This window comes from Prionailurus viverrinus, chromosome B1 (assembly GCF_022837055.1).
Source record: "Prionailurus viverrinus isolate Anna chromosome B1, UM_Priviv_1.0, whole genome shotgun sequence".
NCBI classification, from domain to species: domain Eukaryota; kingdom Metazoa; phylum Chordata; class Mammalia; order Carnivora; family Felidae; genus Prionailurus; species Prionailurus viverrinus.
Window position 1 is genome coordinate 33,749,036 of NC_062564.1, and position 23,728 is coordinate 33,772,763.

Consider the following 23,728-nt stretch of genomic DNA (forward strand, 5'->3'; position numbering starts at 1 on the left):
TTCAGATGTTTGGTCTACCAATATGTCAACCATCTGGAGGTGTTCAAAAAGAGTTATTTAAGTCTTTATTATAGCGATGCTTTTTTTTTTTCCTGAATAGTTCTATGATACCTGATAAATTCAATGGAAAAAGTTTCATTTAAACTGGTTATTTGATGATCTGCCAGTTATGCACAGCTTTGAAAGTTGCCCAAACCTCCAGGCCATTTTTATGAAGACGCGTATCTTTTCATGACAAATGAAGAGTCATTAAGAAGTTGAAAATAATGGGGCGCCTGGGTGGCGCAGTCGGTTAGGCGTCCGACTTCAGCCAGGTCACGATCTCGCGGTCTGGGAGTTCGAGCCCCGCGTCGGGCTCTGGGCTGATGGCTCAGAGCCTGGAGCCTGTTTCCGTTTCTGTGTCTCCCTCTCTCTCTGCCCCTCGCCCGTTCATGCTCTGTCTCTCTCTGTCCCAAAAATAAATAAACGTTGAAAAAAAAAAAAAAAAAAAAAGAAGTTGAAAATAATGTAATAGGTCTTTGGCACTAGGCTGGGGCTTGGGACTCAGACACTGAAGCCACTTGTAGTTAGGTGTTTCCCCTCCCCCACGATCTACACCAGTTTTTTTTTCTTTTTTTTTAATGTTTATTTATTTTTGACAGAGAGAGAGACAGAGCATGAGTGGGGGAGGGGCAGAGAGAGAGAGGGAGACACAGAATCGGAAGCAGGCTCCAGTCTCCGAGCTGTCAGCACGGAGCCCGATGCGGGGCTTTGAACTCACAAACCAGGAGATCATGACCTGGGCTGAAGTCAGAAGCTCAACTGACTGAGCCATCCAGTTTTTGACGCTTGGATGCCACCAGTTTTTGACGCTTGGATGCCACTAATTAGAATTTGAAAGTGCCCTCTGTACCTCACTCCCCAGCCCATATATCTTATACTGTCTCAAGTAACTGCGGTAAAACATTCTTTGAAGGTGGAAAAGAATCAGAATCCTGACTCCTTGTCTTTGAGATTTATAGATATAATTCCATGTTGTATAGGCTGGAGTAGCCTTGATTAAAACAAATTTCAGAAAAACACAAGGGATCTTTTGGACAAAAAAAAAAAAAAAGAGACAAGGACATGATTATGTACCTGTATTTACTCAGTAGGGTAGAAAAGAGTGGAGTAGGGTTGGTGATCATATTTCTAGGCTAATAGAATCCAACCTATTCCATGACCTGGCCATTCTGAATACACCGTTGTGCTTTGGAGAAATGGCTGCATGTATATGACTTAAAAACTTTGTTTTAAGTCCTCTCATCAGTTGTATGCTGGTAACTTTTTAATAATTGACTCTCTGGAATAACAAATGCATGTATGCACATAAATACATATGTTTACTATAAATGTTATTCGTATAAAGGATATGTGGCATATAATTTTAAGATAATAAAACATATAATTCTTTGTTGTAAATTCCATACAATCATTCTCACAGAATGCTTTCGCTGCAAATGAGTGAAATCAAAACGACAAAGATATATATTGGAATTTCACTCCTATGTCAAAGATGCGAGCAACAAATTCGACAATCATTTTCAAACACTGAAAGAGCATTATCTCAGGTTTTTGTATGATTCACATCATAATTGCTACAAAGACTCATTTTTAAAAATTCACTCTGCATTACAAACACTTTTGGGTCACTTTCTTAAGTATAAACAACAAGCAAATCAATTGATTCGTAGCATTTGCTTCTTTCTGTAATAAAATTTTCCCACCACGGTCCATCTCAAGCTACCAATATGACATCACTGAACATGGAGCAGGTGTATACAGTTACAGTTATACAGGTTGCTTTTGAGTAACGGCTGGGTTTCATAACCAGCTCATAATAGTCCTGAAAATCTAACAATTGGCACTCACCTACTCACTGTTTCCAGCATGGCGCGGTCTATAATTTTTGCAGCTCAGACAGTTTTACTATAAGAAACCTTTACCTGAGTAGGAGGTAGGGGAGGGAAGTATGCCAAAAAAAAAAAAAAACCCTTTTGGCCTTGGAGGAATTGGCTGGAAATTTGTATCAGACCAGCGGACAATGAAAATATGGACGATTCATGCCTTGGGACTGTTCCATGGCTTTCAGTGACATCGCACATGCGGCTTTATCTGTAGCCCAGCTCATGCCAAACTCACCAATAATGGCAAGACAGTCAACACCAGTAAGCAGGGCTTTCCAGAAGGCTGTTCTTTTCAAAGCTCAATCTTTAGAAGTGTGTTTAAATTCTTGTTCTCCTAGTATAAGCATCAATGGAATTTTGAGTAATGTTTGGAGTAACTATTAAGCATTTGAATACAGAAACCTCAGGAAGAAGTCCAATCTCACGTGGCTGACCTCAAGTCATTTCACTGTGAACATTAAAAGATGTTGTGACCTTCATCTCATCTCCACATCTCCCCATCTCATCTCCACGCTGTGATGCCTGGTTATCTATGGCAACACTGTTAGAGGACTGTAGGAAAAAATAGTCTAAATATGTGAGGCTTTAACACCTAACGCAAACCTACACGGAAGGTTGAAAATACTCATGCTTGAAAATCACCACAAAGCGGCGCCACACAGTGGCTCAGTCGGTTAAGCATCTACTCCTGGTTTCGGTTCAGGTCATGATGTCCTGGTTCATGAGTTCAAGCCCCACGTCCAGCTCTGTGCTGACAGTGCAGAACCTGCTTGGGATTCTCTCTTTCCCTCTTTCTCTGCCCCTCCCTTGCTTGTGTGCTTTCTCTCTCTCTCTCTCTCTCAAAATTAATAAATAAACTTAAAAAAAATGACTGCACACAAAAGTCTCAAACATTTGCGGTTTTATTCATTGACAGTAAGGTGTATATTCCATCAATGGATGAATAAAACATTCTTTGATAGTAAATCAAAATGTGAGCATGAAGCCTTCTCAAAATTAGCATTACATGTGATGGTGAGAAAGGATCATACATGATAAAATGAAATATATTTCTATGTAATTACTCTTGACATGATATAGACAAATACCACACTTCTAAGAACAAGATAAGTAGAATACTGAAGGGTAATAAAATGACATGTGAATTCTGTTCTCCCTTCTTCTGTCAAAGCTTCTCTCATCAAGTGGACTTGCTTTGCCATGGGTTATACAAGCAAAATGAGATTGGGGTAAAAATGTCAGTCACTTGTAGCTGCACAGTTCTCAATTGAGCCTGTATAATTCGGCGGCACCTTGAGGCGTTTTGGTCAAAGGCTAATTTCTTTTGTTCCCCAAAGAGCAGAGTTAGCTTCACCATCCTTAAAAATACATTAAAGATCAGGCTTTAGAAAACAGGCAATTTCTCTGAACTCCTCTATTTACCTGTTGGCTAGGCTGATAAAAATAGAAGAAGTACAATTCCAAATGGAAAGCAAAATATATCTAAATGCAACAGTGAAAATACACAAGATTTCTGGTGAGTTTAGATCTCTTGATTCTTGTCCCGGCAAGTAGCATCTCAATGAAGGAGATTTTTTGATTCACTGTCTGATTAAAAGAAAAAAAAATTTGGAAGTCATGGTTATTATAAATTATAAAATATTATGTAATTGATAATTAACATTTATAAAAATGTACGTAATACTAACGACCCTCCTGAGTGAGAACAGCATTAGGTCCATTTCACAGGTGAGAAAACAAATTAAGTAACTAGGCTTGAAGTCCCATAGCTAGTTTGGGGCCGAACTAAGAAAAATGGTTTCCTGACTCCAAACCCAATTTCCTTTCCATGATAATAGATTGTCAATCTTCCCAGTAATGGAACATGCCCACCTAGCATCCCAAGTCCCTGAGGAGTTGAATGGATATCTTCTGAGATGCTAAAGTTTTGGTCTCTGTGACAGTATAAGAAGCTGGGCATGATTTCCAGAACTCCCTGCCGAGGGGATCACATGTCAGATTGAGCAGGCCTTGTTAAATGAGGCTTGCTGAAGAAATGAGTATTGTTCCTGATCTTAGAACCTCGCTGTTTTTTTTTTTCTTAAGGAAGTGATAGTTGATGGTGTCTGAGTTGATTATTCCCTTTATAATCTCTCCACAGGTTTAACTCCAGAAAAGACTCAGGGAAGGGGGTGGGAAGGATTAATATTTTCCATGTATTTTATCCTGAGTTTTTCCCCATTTATGATTTTTTCATTGTTCAGGGACTATTTTTCACTGAAACAAATACCATATTCAGTCGGCCCAGTTGGGTTCCCTAGCCCAACTCATGTAGGGTTCTATAAAACACAAAAATAATACATGGATTACAGCTTATTGAGACACCTTAAAAGAAATGTCACTAAATGGTGTAGTATGTTCTTAAATATTATTAATTTTCAGACTACCTTGTAAATTACAACTATCAGCTCTTTACCAAGAATAAAAGAGACTTCTTAAAAATGAACTTTTCTTACTCTCATCTTAGTTTGTATTAAACTCATCACTACCTAAGAGAAATTCATAGTTTTTAGCATAGACTGAAGCAGTCTTAAACTCCCAGATGACCACATAGCCACTTTTCTCATTAGTATATTAGTAGACACGAAACCCTAAGTTGTTTTTGTTCACTATGGTGGGTTTTTTTTTTCTTTCTGAAATGGAGTCATTTGAAAAATGTGCAGTAAAAAAATAAATAAATAAAATAAAGTTTAACAAATGAATTAAACGAAAATATAAAGTGAGTTGTGTTTTCTTGTATTATAGAACTTAGTGGCCCATCTTTCTCAACTCTGAAATAAAAATAAGAACGTATTTGGGAACAGAGAATGAAAAAAAGGGTCTTACATGATATGGTTCAGAGTGGCTCCTCTACAGTCAGCTCCAGATTTTAATTTACAGGTCATGGCCTCACAGCAAGGATTGGAACATTTCTTTAAAGCACACAGACAGGGAAAGTTGGTTCAGCATTTCTTCCTACACACTAGGTTCATACAATTTTTAGTACAAGATGGCAAAGAAATTTCAATTTTTAAGCTAAATTACTCTGCTCTACAAATTACAGAGGAGATGACCAAGGAAATGTCATAGTAGAAAAACATGTTAAGTCCAATGAAAACCACTTCTTAAAAGGACAAAAAGAGAATTCTCCAAGAATTACCACAAATAAATTTGCTCTAGCTGGTATTACGTGTAAGTTAATTTAAAACTTCAAGGGAGAATACTTCTCTACTACTCAAACTATTTGAAGGTAGGGGAAAAAATGTTAATTCTCAAGTTATTTTACCAAGCCTCCATAATTCTGGTAATGAGAGTTGGTAATGAATACTCACACACACACACGTACACACACGCGTATGCACACCCAATTCTCATTTACGAATAGAAGTACAAAAGCTTGAATAAAATATTAGTAAAACACCAGTTTCTTAATATAATAACTCTCCATTACAACGATGCAGGGTGTGTTTTTTTTCACCAAAAGTACAAGGGTGCCTCAACTATACAGAATAAAGTAATATAATCCATCATATTAAGAGACTGAGGGTAGAAAAAAACTAATATTATTGTGATAGATGGCAAAGATTAGAAAATAAAGATAATTTAGAAAGAAAGAAAATCTATCTGATAAATAGCAAATATATATCCAATAAAGTAAACAGTAACACATGGATTATTGATAGTCTATATTTTTATGGAAATTCTGACATGCTATGAGAGAAAGAAAAGATATGAAAATGTAACAATAATTGGAAAGTATAAATCACATTTTCATCCCTTGTATGTAATAAAATATTTGACCTGGTAAAAAAACAGAGAATCAACTCTAAAAACATTGGATGAGTCACTAAGATAGCTCTTTAAGATAATAAAATAACATTAAAAAAGTAATAAATCACCTAATATAAAAAAGTAAACATTACACATACTAATAGAAAAAAGAAAAATAGAAAATACTTCAGAATAAGCTTTCATAATAAAGTAAGAGCTACAAGAAGAACTTTATATTTAACTGTCCTGAGAAACTCAAAACGCAACTAGTCTAAAACAATAATACTGTGGAAGTGGCAGTGGCCTTCGGAGTGAAATACGAATTTCATGCGTTTCAATCAGAATCCCAATTCTATTTGTGGGAAAACTGACAAAATACCAAGAATTATATGGAAGAATGAACACTGAGGAATGACTACACAAATCCCACCCCCCAAAATCAACACATTTGGGGCGCCTGGGTGGCTCCGTCTGTTAAATGTCCAACTCTTGGTTTCAGCTCGGGTCATAATCTCACAGTTGGTGAGTTCGAGCTTACATCAGTCTCTGTGCTGACAGCATGGAACCTGCTTGGGATTCTCTCTCTCTCTCTCTCTCTCTCTCTCTCTCTCTCTCTCCCTTTCTCTCTGCCTCCCCCAGTTGTGCTCTCTGAGTCTCTCTCTGTCTCAAAAGAAATAAATAAACTAAAAAGAAAAAGTAAACACACTCGCCACTGAAGGTATTAAAATGCATTGCATAGTCACAGTCATTAAAATAGCATGATGCTGTGATAATATTTAGACCGATGGATATTATGGTTATTTTTAAGATCTAGAAAAAGGCTTAAATATGTAGATCAAAACAGTGAAATAGCATATTAGATCATAGAAAATAGGACTATTCACTAAAAAATACTATATAAAGGTTATATACTACTTTTTGGATAGGAAAACAGCTGTTGAAAACTTCAGTTGTTCATAGGCTTGAACTTCCTAGTTTTATTCCACTCCTAAGGAAGAAAATCAACACAAAATGGAAACGATATAGGAGTTGGCTGATACACTTAAAGAATATTAGATCTTTCACATAACATAGACAGTGTTTTCTCTCTCTCTCTCATCTCTCTGTGTGCACTGACTATATGCCATGCACCTGCTGACATTAGAAGCACCTAAGACCATAAATGATTTCAATTGTCTTCTTTCTTTCTTTCTTTCTTTCTTTTTTTTTAACGTTTATTTATTATTGAGAGACAGAGAGACACAGAGCGTGAGCAGGGGAGGGGTAGAGCGAGGAGGAAACACAGAATCCGAAGCAGGCTCCAGGCTCTGAGCTGTCAGCACAGCCTGATGTGGGGCTCGAACTCACAAACTGTGAGATCATGACCTGAGCCGAAGTCAGTCACCCAACCAACTGAGCCACCCAGGTGCCCCTGATTTCAATTGTCTTCTACCCAAGCAGGTTTACTGGAGTGTAAGCAAGGTGGGAATGAGATAAACTTAAAGCTAACGCATTATAAAGCACCACATTATTTGTAAAATTTCATTTCTCATTATAATTAAAAGAATATTTATAATATCCTTTACAAATGATTGTTACACCATGAAATGTTCTAATGTAATTCAACAGCTTAAAATGTCTACATTAATAGCAGAGGCATTGGGCGATTATGAACGTGTTTATGAATGGGATTTAATGTGGGATAGCTGGCAAATATTCTTTCAGAGACACTGATGCCCAACAGGGGTCAGATTTTTGTAAAGATTAGCAGAATTATAGTAATTATCTCAGACATTTTATATTAACAGCTAATTTTCTACAGGCTTATGTGATTTTCTCTCTCTCTTTTTTTTCCTTCTCTGTTTCATTTACTGCTTGGTTTATACACTGGCTTGTTGAGTGAAGGCCAGCTCTCTCTATGGAAAGAAGTTACGTCTAGATCTGTAATTGGTTTTGCTTAACAAATGATCAACTGTGACTTGAGGTGATTTAAGGATTTCTGACTAATATATCTAGGAAAGATTATAAATGACATGTTATAGTTAATGATTTACTTCTTTACATCGAGCTTTATATAATCATGTCATAAGTGTATCCTGGCTTTTGAAATGCCTTTCAAAATATGTCTAAAATCGGTATTAAAAACACAAGCACAGGGGCGCCTGGGTGGCTCAGTCGGTTAAGCATCCGACTTCGGCTCAGGTCATGATCTCACAGTCTGTGGGTTCGAGCCCCGCATCCGGCTCTGTGCTGACAGCTCAGAACCTGGAGCCTGTTTCGGATTCTGTGTCTCCCTCTCTCTCTCTGACCCACCCCTGTTCATGCTCTGTCTCTCTCTGTCTCAAAAATCAATAAAAGTTAAAAAAATTTTTTTAAATAAAAATAAAAAATAAAAATAAAAAAATAAAAAATAAAAATAAAAAAATAAAAAATAAAAATAAAAAAATAAAAAATAAAAAAATTAAATTAAATTAAATTAAAATTAAAAAAAAAAACCACAAGCCCACTTTTTTACTGTGATGCCGAGCTTATCTTTAGAAAGACTTTCCAAAAGAACATTTTTTTTTTTTTAAATTTTTTTTTCAACGTTTTTATTTATTTTTGGGACAGAGAGAGACAGAGCATGAACGGGGGAGGGGCAGAGAGAGAGGGAGACACAGAATCGGAAGCAGGCTCCAGGCTCCAAGCCATCAGCCCAGAGCCTGACGCGGGGCTCGAACTCCTGGACCGCGAGATCGTGACCTGGCTGAAGTCGGACGCTTAACCGACTGCGCCACCCAGGCGCCCCCAAAAGAACATTTTTATTTTTAAAAAAAAATTTTTTTTTTTTAACGTTTTTATTTATTTTTGAGACAGAGAGAGACAGAGCATGAATGGGGGAAGGTCAGAGAGAGGGAGACACAGAATTTGAAACAGGCTCCAGGCTCTGAGCCGTCAGCACAGAGCCCGACGCGGGGCTCGAACTCACGGACCGTGAGATCGTGACCTGAGCTGAAGTCGGACGCTCAACCGACTGAGCCACCCAGGCGCCCCGAAAGAACATTTTTAAAGAAGGAAAAGGAAACAGCATAATTCTCATGTTGCAATAACTCTATAATAAATTTCAAACCGTGGATATTTTCCTACCTTAGGAGGGCCACAATCACAATCTTCTCCTACTTCCAGAAGTTGGTTCCCACACACTGGCTTTGTTATTATATTTTTAGGAATTGGTGCTTGTAGCAGGCACTTTGGTTTTTGAGATAAAATGTATTTCTCAAAATGTGCACGGCAGGATGTACTGAAATCTTTTGGGAATTTTGAGCTGTAACCAGAAGAAAAGTCATGATATATATATAGTGAGAAACTGATTTGTCTAACTATATCCCCGGGTTCAATGGAAATTCCAAATTCAGTATTTGTCTAGGACAGTACTATGTTATATGTGAAGGGCAAAAGGGCGTAAATACTATGCTAGTTGGAAAATTGTTTTCCTAGACTGAGCTTGTAGAACTGGAAGAATTTAAATTCCTGTGTGGATTCCGTACTGTCCTAAATGGCAGGAGTGATGAATGAGCCAATTCTATGAGCATATTTCTCTTCCTATTCATGACCACTTTTAAGAGCAAAGTATTTTTTTTTCATTTTTCTATCCCAAGTCCTTGCAAATTTCCTGGCATTAGAAGGTAATTAATAACAACATAAAAATGGATGGAGTGATTAGTGATGGGGATATATAAGAATGTTGTCATCATCTTACTGACTTACTTAGATGTCATCATCTTACTTAGATATTTTAAGAAAATATATTCCTATTTAATAATAATAAGTAGGTACATCTTAATCCCTTTCATCTATGTTTCCCATCTCTGGCAACCACCAGTTTGTTCTCTGTATTTATGAATATATTTCTGGTTTTGTCTGTTTGTTAGTTTATTCATTTATTAGTTTGTTCCTTAGTTTTGATTTTTAAATTCCATTTATAAGTAAAATAATATGATATTTGTCTTTTTCTGTTTGATTTATTTCACTTAGCACAATACCCTCTAAATCCATCCATATTGACATGAATGGCAGGATTTCATTCTTCTTAATGTCTGAGTAATATTTTATTATATTGTATATATATATATATGTATATATATATGTATGTATATATATCCATTCACTTATTTTTTTTTATTTTTTTTAACATTTATTTATTTTTTAGACAGAGAGAGACAGAGAATGAACGGGGGAGGGTCAGAGAGAAAGAGGGAGACACAGAATCCGAAACAGGCTCCAGGCTCTGAGCTGTCAGCACAGAGCCTGACGCGGGGCTCGAACTCACGAACCGTGAGATCATGACCTGAGCCGAAGCCGGACGCTTAACCGACTGAGCCACCCAGGCGCCCCATCCATTCACTTATTGATTGACATGTAGGTTGCTTCCATATCTTGGCCATTAAAAAGTCTTTTAAGTTAAAATAACATGGTTACCATACTCATAATCTCTAACTTGGCATATTTGGAAATCTGAAGTAATGAGCCCCGATAAGCTAGTAAAACCTGTGCATCAATAGGTTGGAGTGTGAGTTAACAGGATTCACAGCCCTTAGTAAAAAAACAAACAAAAAACAAAAAACAAAAAAACAACAAAACAAACAAAAGCCCCCAAAACACAAGAATCCATTCACTATATAGACTGTATCTGAATTCTTTAAAATTTAAGAAATATTTAAATTTAAGAATTAAGAAATATTTTTTTTTTTCTCAAGCGTGACAAAGTCTCACCTCAGATATTGATTCATCACACAACTCCCTGAGGGACACTTGGTGTAATATGGAATATCAGGCATACCAAGGACATGACCTAATTCATGTGACATCACTCCTACAAGAGACACACTATTCTTTTTCTTAGCCTAGAAAGAAGCAAAAAAAAAAAAAAAAAAACCAAAAACAAAACAAAAAAACAAAACAAAACAAAAAAACCAGAAACATCTATTACTTACAATATTTAGTTATTTCCTAGCTAAAAAAAATAGTTTGACAGATGAAAAATAATGAGTCATTAAGCTCTTTTCCCTGCCATTGGCTATCGTAAAATGTTGAACTGACATTTGAACTGGTTGGCCTCTGTGAATCCAACCATCTAGTCAGTGCTCAATAAATACTTGCTGAGCTAATGAGGAGTTCTTGGTAAACCATGATTAAATCGAAGTAATTACATTCTTCATAGGAAGTACAATACTATGTTTTCAAAGCCCTCCAAGAACAATTGCCAGAATGGTTGGCATTGGTAATGCTTGGCCAAATGACACCAAAATGCACCTTGACTGACCTCTCTGGCCATTGATACTGAAGATGATTAATTTGAAGTTGGCTCAGGCCACAGAGGGCATCTTGGTTCCCTTTCTGTTCCAATTTCCTGTTTTTATTCCCTAATACCAACTAAAGAATGAATACTTCTGGGAGGGCCAGTCTAAGGAAGTATTCTATTGTATAATCTAAGGGAGCTTCAGTGTAATGATCAACCAGTAGGTTAATTTCTACTTTTATTTACTGACTCAGCAAATGTTCGTTGTGCTAACTCTGTAGAAGGCATTATTCTGGTCTATCATAGAGGATACGGAACCACAGGGAGCCTTACTATGAGTTTACCAACCTCAATAACAGCAACTGAAGATGGGGAGCACAAGGAATTCGTGGCTGCCATTCCTACACGTCGATTGGTGAAGTCAATTCCACTGTGTGAAAGTTACAGGCATATTGTCACAACGTAAGTCTTTGGAACCATTAGCTTTTGTCAGTTATGCTCTAGATTTCCTGTTTCTCTACCCTCTTCATATTCAGTAGGCCCCAGAAAGTCTTCTGCTATTCCACAGCACTGTAACGATCACAGATGGTTATCCCACATCCAGGAGTCCATTTTGGTGACCTGACATGGGTCTCCACATTCTTACAGGTGAACTCCTAACGGCAGAACTTCAGGTTCCCCGACAACGGCTTGGGGAGATAGCATTGAACAGAAATCTCTATGAAGAGCCGTTTGGGATAACTATCCACCCTGCCTACCTACGCCTTGCCCTGGCCAGCACGTGCTCACCTGAGTAGCTGTGCATGATCATGTATCTTCATTTTCTCCAGGTTGGAACGATGCCAATTCAGAAAGTTGTTAAAGGTGGCACCTGTGTTGGGTACCACCTTTATCTTATCAGCGTCAGACCAGATTTCCATACCCACCAACGCCACTTGAACATCTATTGTTTTATAGATCTGTGGGAAGAGCATCTTTTTTTCATGAAAATGTTTACGGTTTCTTTATTATCTTAGATCTTGTGCTGATCACCACTGATGGATAAGTGTATCCTATTTTGCAAATAGAAATCTTAGAAGTTGCCTTTGCTACAGTGTATGTGATATTACCTTGTTGATCCTTGCCTGCTGAGTTTCCCAAAACTGCTGATGTCAAGCCACTGTGACCCTCCCAACTCCCTCTTTGGTGAAAACTCCTTCTGTGGCGAGTCCCCAGGCTTCTATGTGGAAATACATGTTTACAGGGCAAATATCTTACCACATTGAGTAGGTTCATCACATCAAACAAAAAGCTTCTTATCAAAGTTAGATTCCCCTTATATATGTTGTACTGTAAAATACAAAATGCGAACACGATTAAAAAATAAAGTGGATGTGGCACAGAATTTAACATTTTAAGAAAAATTACAAATTTCAACATAAGTAAACGTGTATTCATTCATGTCTGACTTATATAACACTCTGTGTTTCAACAAATTCTTTCTAAATGTAAGAATTCTTTAGTGTTCAGTGGTTTTCATTTGTAAGGATGAAGAAATCAAATGAACAATTTCAATGTTTCTAACCAATTCAACAACATTAAAATTTGATTATAAAGCAGTATTTGCTAAGCTAGAATCACAGATTCTAGTACCTGTGTAAATATAAATATAATTTGTAAAATATATGTAGTTTTCTATCTGCTTTATGTTTACATAACGGAGTGAGAATTTAAAAAATATTTTAATAACCCATTCTTTAAATTTTTCATTGATTATGGTTGATTTCTTGGAGCTATCTGGTATTGAGTATGCTTCCAATATCTGAATATACTGGCAGCAGGTGGATATTAAAGGGGGTGGGTAAGTGACAACCATTGCCCACAAGGCAGGTGGAAAAGACATGACATTCAGGTGGGCAGGGCCTGAGTTTTCAGCTAGAATAGCTTATGGTTTGTGTTCACTGGATAAGAAATCTTAAATTTTTTTTTAACGTTTATTTATTTTTGAGACAGAGAGAGACAGAGCATGAACAGGGGAGGAGCAGAGAGAGAGGGAGACACAGAATCTGAAACAGGCTCCAGGCTCTGAGCTGTCAGCACAGAGCCCGACGCGGGGCTCGAACTCACGGACTGTGAGATCATGACCAGAGCCGAAGTCGGACGCTTAACCGACCAAGCCACCCAGGCGCCCCGAGAAATCTTAACAGTTGACCTAACTGCCCCAGAAGCACCCATATTTTATACTCACGAAGGCATTATCCAGCACCAAAAAGAGATCAATGTATTTCTCAGCCTGAAGAAAGTCTTCCTGCTTTACAAAGAGTAAAATAACATCATTAATAACCATCTTTATCCTAAAGACTGGAAAAACTTACAATATTTTTTTTTTGCCAGGGGGAAATTCCATCAAAGAATAAGTAAATGAATTATAGCCTTTACCTATAGCAGTAACTGTTGAACACAATGGTATATCATACATCATTGCTGAGACAGTGGAAGAAATGATGACATAGGAAAGGTACACTTACCTCCGGGCTATTGAGTGACCTAGAGGTTCGAATATGGCCTTGTTTCTTGCCAACACTTCTTACACCACAGGTGTGATTAGCCAGGTCAAGCTCTTCCTGGTTATATGTGATGACAGCATGTTCTTCTTGGTCTGTACTTTTCAGAGGCTTTATCATGTATCTTTGGTCATGATACGCGAAGTATCCTCTGTGAAACACAGAGAATCGTATTTCAAGATTCTCTGCCACACAAAGTCACAAAACTGACCAGAATGGAGTATACCTCTCCCTAAATCCTAAGCTCACGCACATAGTTTTCATTCATAGGCCTTCCAGCCAACTTTTGCTAATTTAAATTATAATCCATACTTGTCAATCTTAAATGAGGGTTATATTATTTACTAGAAAATTCTAAACAAGAATTGCTCAGATGAAGCTGTCCCAAAGGATTTGACATTCAGAGCATAAGCTCAGGGAATGTTTGTCCATATTTCATTTATCCACCTAACAAATATTTCTTGTAAGCTCCTAGGAATATAATGGAAGATGGAGTAAAAGAGTATTGAGATACTAAGAACCCCAGAGAAGAGAAAAAATGATGAGCAAATCAGCCAGAGGAACAGGTTGGAACAAGTGGTAACTTAGAGAAGTTGTCTTTTTTGGTAAGAAAATCAATTCAGAAACATAAAGTGAATCCATATGATGGAATGTGACAAATACAACATAGATAGTCATCAAACATTACATCTATGAATGCAGATGTGATATGGGAAGAGGCTTGTGATATGGGTGATAGGTGATATGGGTGATATGTGATATGGGGGATATGTGATATGGGTGATATGTGATATTTGGTGATATGGGAAGAGGCTTGTGAGATCACATGATGAAAATATATGTCTACATGCACAAAGGCTGCAAGCATGACAAATAGTTAATGATAGTGTCACTTGCAAGCACAATTTTGCAGTGGTTATTATTTTTTTTTGTTGGTGCTTTTTCTTACTTCCCAAATTTTTCCAAACTGGCAAGAATTATCTTTGCAAACAGAAATATCACACACACAAGTGCACGTGTGCACACATACACTCTCAAAATTACGTTCAGCATAATTTTTAACCGATTATAAAATGATGCCAAGAGTGATACCTGACTCTTCATTTTAATAGCGTTTTACCCCTGCAGGAGATTTTACCAAGATAGGAAGACATGATTTCCAGGAAGACTCAGTTCTGTGCCATTAGAATGGTGCTTGCTGTTTAATATTTTTGCAAATGGCTCTCACCTCAACCCATCACAAAGACTAATGCTGGCAACAGAATCCTTTTCATTGAGGATGTGTCCTTTATAGTAGCAATGCTCCTGAAGTTGGAAACGAGAAATATACACATTTTTTTTTTAAACTGTAAGAATAAATGTATCACAGTTGGGATGAAAGCTGTTATTTTGAATATGTAGGAAAATTCTTCACCTAGTGGCAGTGGCCAGACCAGTTCCCAGACACAAAAACAGTGAGAACTTCAGAGATTTTAGGAACTGCTCCACTACTCACCCTGGAAACTCCATCTTTGACGGCGATGTTCTCTTTCTGGCGCTCATGGCACAAAAGAAAAGTCCAGGGAGTATGAACCTAAGTGGGCTCATGGTGAACTTGGACACTGCATCTTGGACACTGGCGAGTCTCCCTGGGATCGACGATGCTCCCAGAGAGCTCTCAAGTTGGAGGACCAACTTTTGAGAATTTGGCTTCCCTGTGCTGAGTCCCTAAGACACTGTGTGTCACATGTGTATAAAATGAGGAAAGCATTTTTCTAGATCCCAGGCTCCTCAAGAAGCCACACTACCACTCCTGAGCCCCTCATATTAGCTGGTCCAACTCATCATTTTAATTTGTGTGCTAGTGGAATCCCTTTACCAGCATTAAAACCACAGAGAATCTGTCTACAACTAGAGATTCAGACATGGTTCATGCTCCATATGAGCAAAGTAGGGGGTCCCTTATGTAGAACGATCCAACAAAGCCATTGAAGAAACTCTTGGTCAAAATAAACTGGTCTCAGGGTCTGAAATTCCGTCTATGTTTTTCTTGCATTTGGAAGAAACCTTGTCATCATAAACATTTTCTTGTAGAGGATTTGGAAAAAGTACCAAATTAATATGCCATCAGCCATTCACATTTGAGCCTGAATTAATTTAAATATTAGCAAAAATCAAGATATCCTTGAAATGAGAGTTTTGATGTGAGAAGGGAACAAAGAGCCATTTTATTACAGAAGTTTTGTCTTTTTTTTTTTTAATTTTTAAAAAAAAATTTTTTTTTTTCAACGTTTATTTATTTTTGGGACAGAGAGAGACAGAGCATGAACGGGGGAGGGGCAGAGAGAGAGGGAGACACAGAATCAGAAACAGGCTCCAGGCTCTGAGCCATCAGCCCAGAGCCCGACACGGGGCTCGAACTCACAGACCGTGAGATCGTGACCTGGCTGAAGTCGGATGCTTAACCGACTGCGCCACCCAGGCGCCCCAGAAGTTTTGTCTTTTTATAGAGACATGTTTCGGGTGCCCAAGGAGAGCGGCTCTGAGAAACTCACTTAACTTCTTAATACTCCATGATTGAGTCTTTCTGTATTCTCTTCCTGCCCTTTCCTTGGCATTAATTTTGTATGTTTGACCTCTAGGCCTTGGCATTATCTATAGCATGGTGGTGTAACCAGGTGTTATGAATTAAATAATTGATGTCCCATTACTGACCTCAGGATATATGCATAGATTGTTCAAAAATAATAAATGGCTACATGACTTTTCAAGAAGCTACTAGGGAAGATATTTCTAACTTTTTGATAAGGCGGTCTAAGGGAAAGTGGACTGGTAGTTGCTTCTAGAAATATAATACTTGAGGGGCGCCTGGGTGGCGCAGTCGGTTAAGCGTCCGACTTCAGCCAGGTCACGATCTCGCGGTCCGTGAGTTCGAGCCCCGCGTCGGGCTCTGGGCTGATGGCTCGGAGCCTGGAGCCTGCTTCAGATTCTGTGTCTCCCTCTCTCTCTGCCCCTCCCCCGTTCATGCTCTGTCTCTCTCTGTCCCAAAAATAAATAAACGTTGAAAAAAAAATTAAAAAAAAAAACAAACAAGAAGAAATATAATACTTGAAAGCCTTCTACTGTATCCTTACCTTTCTAAAAAGCTGACTATGATTTTTTCATTTGTTCTCTCATTGGTCATAGATGAGCACCTTTGTTCCTAGTCCTTCAATTTCTTTTTTATTTGCCCTTGCATCTATGCATCGTACAACATAAGTAGTAGATCCCAGAAAAAGTCCCAGAAAGCATTCAGAACCTACCATGTTCTGAGGGCTTGTAGTGATTTTCTCCCCTCCGGGTGAGTAATACGTTTCGGTGTAGTCTGGCCCCAAGAGATGTCTGCAAAGTTCAAAAAGTCGCATGATACACGTAAGGTGGTAATAAGGGCTAATGTTCTTGAAATGCATTGCAGCACAAAAAGAATGATTATGTCTATGATGAGAAAGAACATTGTGACCCACTGATTCTTTTCTAACATTGGAACTCTGCTGCTGAAGCCAACCAAAGCCTTAGTTATACCCACTAGATCCAAGAGAAGAAATACCCCCAGATACTTTTCAGCTGCAAATTCTCTATCCTCAAATGCGTTATTTTTAGATTCTTTACAGCAAAGACACAGTCGCCACAGGGTCTCTGAAGGGTGTTGGGTCACAAATATTCATAAAAGACCATTGTATTCAGGGAGAAGTTTACTGACAGACGTAGAACTTGGTAGAGCCCCATCCCCAGGGATCTATCTCAGGGCTGTGTGTCCTGAATGACTCCTACATATGTTCTTTTTTTTAGAGAGAGAAGGAGCGCCAGAGGCGGAGAGGGGCAGAGGAAGAGAGACAGAAAATCTCAAGCAGGCTTCACGCTCAGCTCATAGCCCGATGCGAGGCTTGATCCCATGACGCTGGGATCATGACCCGAGCTGAAATCAAGAATTGGACACTCAACTGACTGAACCACCTAGACGCCCCACGTATGTTCTTATAAAAGTAATGGGAGGTCACGTCAAAGATTTGAGTTTATCTGGGTAGAAAAGATTTTCAGTAAATCAGGGGAAGTATGAAGGAAGAAAGGCATTATCTGTGTTCTTCCCTTTCTTTATACTTTGCATGTAATTTCCTCAGAAAGCATCAACCTTCTTAGATAACATTAGCACAGCCTAATAACATCTAAAACCCAATATACTTCATGCCTTCTATCTCAAATCACACGAAATAGTCTCAAGAAGGTGTATTTTTTCCACATTCTCTTAATATAATCTATTGGTTAGACTCAGGAAGTACAACTTACTTGCTCTTTTGTAGGTGAAGAACAACTTCTTCTCCATTTAATGTAATCTGATACTGAAGTTCAGGTTCATATCTGTCCTAAAAATATTTAATAATAAAAAGATATCTATTTATATTTCTGATATCAATTATGTGTCTGATATAAAAATGATATCAATTTATATTATATTATAATAAATGATACATGTGGTATCCATAGAAGAATAATTACAAATGCATACAGGATAAAATAATTCTTTTATCTATACAAAATATATAAAACAAAACATAAATTGAACATTTAAAAAAAATTTTTTTTAACGTTTATTTATTTTTGAGACAGAGAGAGGCAGAACATGAACAGGGGAGGGGCAGAGAGAGAGGGAGACACAGATTCTGAAATGGGCTCCAGGCTCTGAGCTGTCAGCACAGAGCCCGACGCGGGGCTCGAACTCACGGATCATGAGATTGTGCCCTGAGCTGAAGTCGGACACTTAACCGACTGAGCCACCAGGCACCCCTAAATTGTACATTAAGATGGAATAACAAAAAGTCCAGTAGCGCAGTAATGGTGATAAGTAATAGACTTATTCAACATAGGCAATAATATTCAATATTATTATTATTCAATAATATTCAATAATATTCACAGATTAAACTAGTTCTAAGATGTAAGATAAGGATTTATTATTTACCTTACTATACACTATACTGTCCTATGTATCCTAATTGATCACTAATGGTATAATAATAAAGTAATATTTTTATTATTTAAAAAATTTTTTTACATTTATTTCTTTTTCTGAGAGACAGAGAGAGACAGAGCACAAGCAGGGGAGGTGCAGAGAGAGAGGGAGGCACAGAATCGGAAGCAGGCTCCAGGCTCTGAGCTGTCAGCACAGAGCCTGACGCGGGGCTGGAACTCATGAACCATGAGTCGAAGTCGGTCGCATAACCAACTGAGCCACCGAGGAGCCCCTATTTTTATTATTTTAAAACCAAACCAAATATACTAAAGAAAACCAAGTAAAAACCTACTAAGAATTAAATAAAGTAAAAAATATATTAAAAGTAAAAGTTACAAATATTTGCAACAACGTAATAGTCGAAGAGTCAATGTCTTTAATCAATTAAAAAAATTTTTTTTAGTTAATTAATTTATTTTTAAGAGAGAAAGAGAGTAAGAGAGAGAATGAGTGGGGGAGGGTCAGAGAGAGAGAGGGAGAGAGAGAATCCCAATCAGGCTCCGCACTGCCCTCATGGAGCCCCATACAGGGCTGGAACTCATGAACTGTGAGATCATAACCTGAGCCAAAACCAAGAGTCTGATGCTTAACCGACTGAGGCACCCAGGCGCCCATCTTTAATAAATTTTGTAAATCGTGCTACTTAATGGGATAATGTTGAGTTCTCCATTACAGACAAGATGACCATGGAAAAGGCAATTCAGTGGGACAGGAGGTGAGGGTAGGGGGAATACATAGGTTTGGTGAACTTGGTAAGAAACACCTTCTAGAAATGACTGCCTTCCTATGCTCTCCCCCTATCCTCCAAATTTGGAGAGATGTCCAAGCAGCTTTGTTCTTTCTGAGCAAGTGAAACAGTCAACTCCCTTCTTACGGCTTAATTGTAAAAGCATTCTGAGAAATCCTGCATTCTTTCCTGGACAAAGGGGACCCGTGGATATGGGCTTCAAAAGTCAACTATTAGACATCGCTTCCATGGGTGAAGAGGCTCTTAACTGGTTCTTTGTAAAATCCCATAGTCATTCACACTGCTTACCTCTTTGCCATTCTCTGTCTGGTTGTTTTGTATCTCCCTTTTGTGTAAAATGTGTAGTTTTTTAGGGCGAACTACTTCATAGGGCTCTAATTCAGGTGTTTGCTTTATGGCCATTGCTAGAAAGAGAGAGAGGTAATATTGATATAACACATTTAAAGTCTTTGGTATTGTTTTGGTTTGGGTTGGTTGGTTTTGTTGAAATGGTATGGAAGACCGAATTCCCGTCCAGAAGGTAAACCTTAGGAGAAACAAGTTACGCCTTCCTCCTTCTCCTTATCACCTTGGATAACAAAGAATTTTTCTTTTGCTCTATCTACCTATTCTGGAAAGATATGGCAATGCGTTGGATGATCTCTCAATATGTGGGAGATTATGGAAGCAGGAATCCTTCCCTGTAGTCCAGTTCCCTCCTCTTCTCTTCTCTAGTCTGGTTCAAAATTGAGGATTTTTCTCTCAGCATTCTCAGAGATTCCTTTTCTCTTTCTATGTCTTTTTCTCTTTGTGGTGAAACCTCAGACTACCCCTTCCAAAAATCAAATTTTAAAAAAAAATTTTTTTTAACGTTTATTTATTTTTGAGACAGAGAGAGACAGAGCATGAACGGGGGAGGGGCAGAGAGAGAGGGAGACACAGAATCGGAAACAGGCTCCAGGCTCTGAGCCATCAGCCCAGAGCCCCACGCGGGGCTCGAACTCATGGACCGCGAGATCGTGACCTGAGCTGAAGTCGGCCGCTTAACCGACTGAGCCACCCAGGCGCCCCCCAAAAATCAAATTTTTATAAACAGACAATACTTCATTCTTAGGGAAGACCCTACTGATCGCTATTTTCTTTCACAGCGTAACAATGAACCGTTACGTTCTTTGTCTCATCAGCATTTGCCCTCAAGACTCCAGATTTCATAGGGAGACAAAGTTTTTGTGATCCCTGCCGAAGCAACTTTAAAGCATCAGATAGCAAGTAGGAAAACCAGATAGCAAGTAGACTAAGTGAACTTAGTGTCCTTCTTGATACACTTGGTATAATATTACATAGACCATTTCCTAGAGCTGATATTGGAGCCAAAAGATGTGGTCTTAAGTCCTAGCCAAATGACCTTATAAAAGCTATTTTTCTTTCCAATCAGGTTACTTATTTAAAAAACGGAGGTCGGTGTAAACATTGAATGACATAAAATATACCAAATTATGTAGCGCCCGTCTAGGAAGATGACATAAACACCTTATGTACTTTTTCTTTTAATTGTTCAATGTAAGGTCAGTCTTGTTTTTAAATGCTCCCATTTTCAAAGATGAATGTCTGTGCTTAAAGACAATTTCCCACTGACAGACAGGGAACTCCAAGCAGTTTTACACCTGGCTGATGTGAAGAACCGGAAGGAAACTTCTCAAGTAAAAAATTTCTCCTAGCCAGTCCCCAAAGTTCTGCTACGATGCTATCTTAGAAAGGATTCAGGAAAACAGGACATTTATAAATTTATTACTAGAAATTTTTTTAACGATGGAGAATGTGAATCCAATTAATGTAAAGAGTTGTGGGATTTAGAATAGAATAAATTTTAATAGCTTTTAGTCTTAACTCCATTAGTAAATTTTCAGTTGGCCAATTAATTTTTAATTTTGCTTAATGCTGCAATTATGTCTAATTTGATGCTAATTTTACTTAAGAGTTATCCATTCTAGCACAGTTTTTGGTCAAATTGTGTCTGGATAAATGACTGTCTCCTCACGGGGTAGAAAATATCAATGTTATTCGAGATAACATTGGAGATGGGGAGGAAATTCTTCATTTCTGGTCTGGAAGTTAATTCTCTGGTGTCATTTAGGCTGTGTGCCTTAGAAAATAAAATTATAGATCCAGTAGCATATTGAATAAGAGGTAAAGTTTGAGGTGCATCCTAATGAGATTATTATACCAATCATAACACCTTGAGTATGAGCGTGGAGTATATGTAGATTAAGTAATGCAGTGATCTTTGGGTCATATGAGCATGTTATTTTCTCAAAAGTACTTTCAAATGCATTAAGCAATCTGACTTTTGTATAAAATGTCAGTATTTTGGTGCTTACCTTGAGTTGGAGTGATGAGCCAGAGGATAGAAAGTAGGACCAAAGGCATGTTGCCTACTGCAGGTAGCTGAGAAGTCGCACACAGCCTGAAACTGTGGTCTCCCCAGCTGTCCAGCTTTATCTTCCCCTACTTATCTTTAAAAATTGAAAAAAAAAAGCACAAAACCTCAAGTACTCTCTGTGAGATTGAGGAATGTTTCCTAATGGTGTTGGGAAATGGTGAAAAAATTGCAGTGACCACATCATGAGAATGTTCCTCATTTAAGAGAGGTGTTTATATCTGTGGCTACAGCTTGTGAAGGAATTTCCATCTGGACAACTGCTTGGCTCTCATGCTCCTATAGTGGTGGGAAAGAACCCACTGAGACTGGGATGCCTGTGCACATATTTGCATATTCGCCACACAGAACCATCCCAATTGCCGCTCAGTATCCTTATAGAAATTGATCTACACATTTAGAAAGTATATTAGTGGTCCGTACATTTTTGAGAAATCAGCACAGAGAACACAGAAGCTCTACAGCAAGCATTAGGCAAAGTCTTACGATCTCTGATCTTTAGTCTCCTTGTCTGTGAAAATGGCTAATAATAATACCTACCCCAAGCTTCTTATAAAATTTGTAGAAGGCAACGCACACACACACGTGCATGCACACGTATACATGTAAGACTTTAAAGAAACGTGCAAATGTAAATTCCCTTGGCAGCGTTGGACTCAACCAAATTATACTGCACATGAAGTACACTCGCAGCATGCTATGAGTTCTACTGCAGAAAAATTACCGTCTACTTCTGATTACAAAAATAATGCTTTTTCATGGTCACAAATATCAAGAGAATATTGCAGAAAAAAATTGATCACCCAATGGCTCATTCTCAAGAAAGGACTTCTGCTAACCTTGTGGCATTTTTACCTCTTTTCTATGTACTGATAAAAGAAAAGAAATAAAAGAAAATTAAAATTTATAACTGTTAGTTCTTATTGTAGTAAGAAAGGGTTCGGGGAACCTGTTATATTTTTGCATAGCATGAAGCAGTTTTGCATTCATGTACGTCTCTGCGTGTATTTCTTTGAGTACCATTTCTAATGGTTTCTTTCAGATACATCAGTAGAAATGGTATTATGTAGTTAAAATAGGGAAATCGACGTGAGATTCTTTGTATCCATTGACCTGGTACTTCTCAGAGAATTGTTGCCAAGTTCCATTTCCATTTATAGTTTTCCCGATCTAAAAAGCTATGCTTTTTTTTTTTTAACATTTATTTATTTTTGAGACAGAGAGAGACAGAGCATGAACGGGGGAGGGTCAGAGAGAGAGAGGGAGACACAGAATCTGAAACAGGCTCCAGGCTCTGAGCGGTCAGCACAGAGCCCGACGCGGGGCTCGAACTCACGGAGTGTGAGATCGTGACCTGAGCCGAAGTCGGCCGCTTAACCGACTGAGCCACCCAGGCGCCCCAAAGCTATGCTTTTTAACTGCTGAGTCTACTTTGCACCAATAGGTTTGGGAACTTGCTAGCTCCTGAATGCAAGTTTTGTAGAAACTTCTCTATGTCTATATTCTTTTATGTCCTCTTACATCCTTTTGAGCCATTTAAATATTCTCTGTAATTTTATGCACATTTTGCTGGTCCAGAAGATCCACATTCTATATGCATCCTAGCGTGGTTGCCATTAAAATTTAACAACCTTAATTAACATCTCCACTATCAAAGAACACAAGGCCTTTTTGTGTTTAACACTTAACCACAACCCACCCCTTGCCTCCGTACACGTTGTTTTCAAGTATTTTAGTTCCGACATGATTCTCACGCCCAAGTTAGTCATTATCATTAGTTGTATGTTTTATACAGATGATGCCATTTGAAATCACATATATGTCAATTTCTTTGTTCACAAATCTTTTGAACATCAGTTTGTTTGTTTTTTCAGAGAAATTTCCTAGTAAAACATGTAGTTGACCTTTGAACAATGCAGGGCATACGGGTACTGACCCCCTAAATGCAGTTGAAAATCTGTGTGTAAATTTTGACCACCCAAAAACTTAACTATGGATAGCCTATTGTTGACCAGAAGTCTATC

At 38.1% G+C, this 23,728-nt stretch overlaps 1 protein-coding gene across 2 annotated transcripts; it reads right to left on the reverse strand.

Annotated features, from left to right (window-relative positions):
- Positions 1 to 2,809: 2,809 nt before the first annotated feature.
- On the reverse strand, positions 2,810 to 21,808 carry ADAMDEC1 (ADAM like decysin 1). 2 transcript variants are annotated; one of them, XM_047857520.1, is made up of 14 exons: positions 21,646 to 21,808; positions 19,577 to 19,692; positions 17,817 to 17,893; positions 16,796 to 16,874; positions 14,743 to 14,819; positions 13,479 to 13,665; positions 13,199 to 13,258; positions 12,229 to 12,300; positions 11,761 to 11,930; positions 11,320 to 11,401; positions 10,446 to 10,576; positions 8,820 to 8,997; positions 4,791 to 4,876; positions 2,810 to 3,512 (listed from the first exon to the last, which is right to left on the reverse strand). In XM_047857520.1, exons 1-14 carry the CDS (start codon positions 21,692 to 21,694, stop codon positions 3,506 to 3,508), a joined length of 1,371 nt encoding a protein of 456 aa, XP_047713476.1. In that variant the 5' UTR covers positions 21,695 to 21,808; the 3' UTR covers positions 2,810 to 3,505. The 2 variants fall into 2 exon arrangements, with proteins under 2 accessions (XP_047713476.1, XP_047713475.1); XM_047857519.1 differs by having other exon boundaries at positions 13,199 to 13,261; positions 21,646 to 21,806.
- Positions 21,809 to 23,728: the final 1,920 nt, after the last annotated feature.